General features: G+C 52.5%; 1 protein-coding gene across 1 annotated transcript in view; it reads left to right on the top strand.

Moving 5' to 3' along the window:
* Positions 1–601: 601 nt before the first annotated feature.
* NLRP8 (NLR family, pyrin domain containing 8) overlaps positions 602–4,633 on the top strand; it is a 14,138-nt gene continuing 10,106 nt past the window's right edge. The window contains exons 1-3 of the mRNA XM_005876007.2: positions 602–962; positions 3,248–3,322; positions 4,287–4,585. Of these exons, the coding sequence (XP_005876069.2) occupies positions 602–962; positions 3,248–3,322; positions 4,287–4,585 (735 nt within the window). The remainder of the gene's footprint in view (positions 963–3,247; positions 3,323–4,286; positions 4,586–4,633) is intronic.

Here is a 4,633-nt window from a genome sequence, read left to right as displayed (position 1 = left end):
GGAAGGAAGAGGGATAGAGAGCCAGAAACATCAATGAGAGAGAAACATCGATCAGCTGCTTCCTGCACACCCCCTACCGGGGATGTGCCCGCAACCAAGGTACATGCCCTTGACCGGGATCAAACCTGGGACCCTTCAGTCCACAGGCTGACGCTCTATCCACTGAGCCAAACCGGTTAGGGCACCCCACAGCTTTTTTATCCACTCACCTACTGATGGGCACTTGGGCTGTTTCCAGATCTTGGCTATTGTAAATAACGCTGCTATGCACATAGGAGTGCATACTAGTACATTCTTTCTGATTGGTGCTTCAGGATTCTTAGGATATATTCCCAGGAGTGGAATCGCTGGGTCGAATGGCAGTTCCATTTTTACTTTTTTGAGGAAACGCCACACTGTTTCCCACAGTGGCTGCCTCCAGTGCACGTAGGGTTCCCCCTTCTCTGCATCCTCGCCAACACTTGCTTGTGGATGTCTTGATGGCATCCATTCATTTCCTCATGATCTCATGTCTCCACAGGTCTCGTCTGCTCTCCCTCTTTCTCTCTTCTAATTGGTCGTTTTTATTGGTGGTGCCTGAGGTTCTCAGACTTGAGTGAAGATGGATTCTGACTCCTCGTCCTCCTCCTCCTCCTCCTCCTCCACCACCTCCTCCTCGTCTACCTCATCCTTGCCATCCTCGCCCTCCTTCACCTCCCCTTTCAAAAGTGGGGTCATGCTGTACATGCTCTACTTAAGCCAGGAGGATCTGGAGAGGTTCAAGCAGCTCTTAGTGCTGGAGGAGCTCAAAGCGGGCTCCACGCGGATCACCTGGGACCAGGTGAGGACAGCCAGATGGGGCGAGGTGGTCCATCTCTTGACGGAGTACTTCCCCGGTCACCTCGCTTGGAATAAGGCTCAACACATCTTTGCCAGCATGGACAAGACCCAACTGTGCGATCGGACGCGGACGGAACTACAAGGTGAGTAATCCTCTGGGCGGGGGGTGCGTAGGGATGGGCTTGGGTGCTGACGAACTAAGTGCTTTACTGGCCACCTGAACAAGATGGCAAATAGTGGGGTGAGAGGGTGGCTCTGACCCCAAAAGGCAAAGACTCTCCTATTAGCATATTTAATGAAGAAACCTGCCCTGACTGGTGTGTCTCAGTGAGTGGTTAGAGTGTTGTCCCACTCACTGAAGGATCAAGGGTTCAATTCCTGGTCAAGAGTATAAGGGCATGGCCCTAGCCATTTGGGCTCAGTGGATAGAGCATCGGCCTGTGGACAGAAGAGTCCCAGGTTTGATTCCGGTCAAGGGCACGTACCTTGGTAGCAGGCTCCTCCCCGGCCCAGGCCCTGGTCAGGGCTTGTGCAGGAGGTAACCAATCGATGAATTTCTCTCACATGGATGTTTCTCTCTGTCTTACCCTCTCTCTTCCACTCTCTCTAAAAATCAGTGGGAAAAATATCCCGGGTGAGGTTTTAAAAAGGGATAAAAGAGTATAAGGGCATGTGCCTGGGTGGCAGCTCTGATCCCAGACCCTAATTGGGGCTGGTGCGGGAGGCGACCAATTGATGCATCCCTCTCACATGGATGTTTCCCTCTCTCTCCCCGTCTTCCTCTCTCTCCCCTTCCCTCTCTCCCTTCCACTCTCTCTAAACATCAATGGGGGTGCCCTAGCCAGTTTGGTTCAGTGGATAGAGTGTCGGTCTGTGGACTGAAGGGTTCTGGGTTCGATTTCTGAAGGGCCCATGCCTGGGTTGTGGGCTCGATCCCCAGTAGGGGGCGTGCAGGAGGCAGCCGATCCATGATTCTCTCTCATCACTGATGTTTCTATCTCTTTTTCCCTCTCCCTTCCTCTTTGAAATCAATAAAAATATATTTTTTAAATGTACAAAAAATAAATAAATGTACCTCATTGGAATATTTACCAAGAACCAAAACCTACCAGTGTTAAAAAAAAAAGAATCAATGACTACCTATATAATTTCATACACATATAAATATACACAGATAGGAACATGTCCATAGAAGATAGGCCCCTACACCTGAAGTGTATATATATTTTATATATGCATGCATGTGTGAGGGTCCATATCTGTGTGTATTTCTCCCTTAGTGTTGGCTGGGCCATGCATTTATTTATTTATTTAATACTAGAGGCCCGGTTCACAGATTTGTGCACTGGTGGGGTCCCTCCGCCTGGCCTGTGGGGATCAGGCAGAAACCGGCTCTCGGACATCCCCTGAGGGGTCCCGGATTGGGAGAGGGCAATTCTCGAGTGATGCACCCCGGAATTGGGCTCCCTCCTCTCTGGTTCCCAGTGCATCACCTGAGAACCACAGCTGCCAAGTCACCACAGCTCAGCAGCTCCTGTGTTGAGTGTCTGCCCCCTGGTGGCCAGTGCATGCCATAGCTACCAGTCAGATGGTCAGACAGTCGCTTAGGCTTTTATATAGAGAGACTAGAGGCCTGTTGCATGAAATTTATGCACTGGAGGGGGGAGGGTGGTCCCTCAGCCCAGCCTGCACCCTCTTGCAGTATGGGACCCTTTGGGGGATGTCTGCCTGCCAGCTTAGGCCCCTCCTCTGGGCAGGACATTCCTCTCACAGTCCAGTACCCCTTGCTCCTTCTGCTTGCCTGCTTGCTGCTCCTTACCACTCTGCTCGCTGCTCCTTAGCACTGCTGCGAAGGTGGGAGAGGCTCCCGCCACTGCCACTGCACTTTCCAGCCATGAGCCTGGGTTCTGGCTGAGCAGCGCTCCCCGCGTGGGAGCACACTGACCACCAGGGGGCAGCTCCTGCATTGAGCATCTGCCCCCTGGTGGTCAGTGTGCATCATAGTGACCAGTTGTTCTGGTCGTTCCGCCGATGGTCACTTAGACTTTTATTATATAGATGTTTTTATTGATTTTTAGAGAGAGGGAGAGAGAGATCAATGAGAGAAAAACATCAATTGGCTGCCTCCCACATGCCCCTACTGGGGATCGAGCCCACAACCAGGAATTGAACTGGTGACCTCTTGGTGCACACGATGACACACAACCATCAGGTCTAAGCGATACATGTACGTGTTCTTGAACACCTTCCCTGGCCCATGAGGAAACAGCACCCTTTTCTCTCTCCCTGACATCCCGATGGAGTCCAGCTAGTGCTCTTCTCCCTGAACGAAGGTGGGAGGTCCTTGAAGGGGTGGCCACTGCTCTCCAGGGAGGGCCCACATCGCTCCTCATCTCAATGGGGCAGCCTCTTCTCTTGTCCATTGCAGAGCTCCTGCCTCACCTGGAGCCCACGGGCCCACCCCCAAGAAGAGCACTGAGGACCTTGGAGGAGGAATACCCTGGTATGTGTGGAGGGCGTGGCAAGTGCTGTAGGGAGACGGGCTACGGGTCATTCCTAAGGCCAGGGGGGTGGTCGATGAATTTGGTGTCTCTTTTTCTCTCCTTTTTTTTTCAACCCTTCTTTTATGGATTTAAGAGAAGATATGCGTTTTTATTAATTTTAGAGAGAAGAGAAAGAGAGAGCCCTAGCCCGTTTGCCTCAGCTGTGGGCTTGATCCCCAGTGTGAGGCGTGCAGGAGAAAGCTGATTCATGATTCTCTCTCTCTCTCTCTCATCATTGATGTTTCTATCTCTCTCTCTTTCTCCCTTCCTCCCTGAAATCAATAAAAATATATTTTAAAAATAATAGTAGTCCTAGCCCGTTTGGCTCAGTGGATAGAGCGTCGGCCTGCAGACTGAAGGGTCCAGGGTTCAATTCCAGTCAAGGACACATGTCCGGGGTGCAGGCTCGATCCCCAGTAGGAGGTGTGCAGGAGGCAGCTGATCCATGAGTCTCTCATCATTGATGTTTCTATCTCTGTCTTCCTCTCCCTTCCTCTCTGAAATCATATAGAAGATATTTTTTAAAATAAATAATAATAAAGTGCCCTGGCTAGTTTGGCTTAGTGGATAGAGCTCCTGCCTGCGGACTGAAGGGTCCCAGGTTCGAGTCCAGTCAAGGGCACATGCCCAAGTTGCAGGCTCGATCCCCAGTGTGGGGTATGCAGGAGGCAGCTCATCAATGATTCTCTCATCAGTGATGTTTCTCTCTCTCTCTCTCTCTCTCTCTCCCACTTCCTCTCTGAAATCAATAATAATAATAAAGTGACATGTTTTAAAATGAATAAATGCAGGGCTGGGCTTGCTGTCTACCTCCAGGCTGCTCTCCTTGTTGCTGGATTCCTTCTCACGATGATCTCTCTCTCTCTCTCTCTCTCTCTCTCGCTTTCTCTCTCGCCCCCCGCCCCCCGTCTCTCCTTCCCCTAGCCATGGTACAGCACTACCGGCAGCAGGTGCTGGACCACTACTCCGACCTGGTGGACCGCCTGGCGTGGCCCGGGAACCAGGCGGACTTCTTCTACCAGGACATCCTCCGGCACCAGAGGCTCCTGCCCTGTCTGTTCCTCCCCCGCAGGCCTCACGGCCAGCCGCCCCGGACAGTGGTCCTGCGGGGCGTGGCCGGGGCAGGGAAAACCACGCTGGCGCACCAGGTGATGCTGGAGTGGGCGGGGCGCACCTTCTACCGGCACAAGGCCTGGTGCGCCTTCTATGTCCACTGCCGCCACGTGGCCCACGACGAAGAGCAGAGCCTGTGCGGCCTGCTGTCCCGCCAG

Source organism: Myotis brandtii, unplaced genomic scaffold, assembly GCF_000412655.1.
Source record: "Myotis brandtii unplaced genomic scaffold, ASM41265v1 scaffold4781, whole genome shotgun sequence".
Lineage (NCBI taxonomy): Eukaryota > Metazoa > Chordata > Mammalia > Chiroptera > Vespertilionidae > Myotis > Myotis brandtii.
The sequence above is the reverse complement of the archived record's forward strand: the minus strand, read 5'-3'. Positions and strand labels throughout refer to the sequence as shown.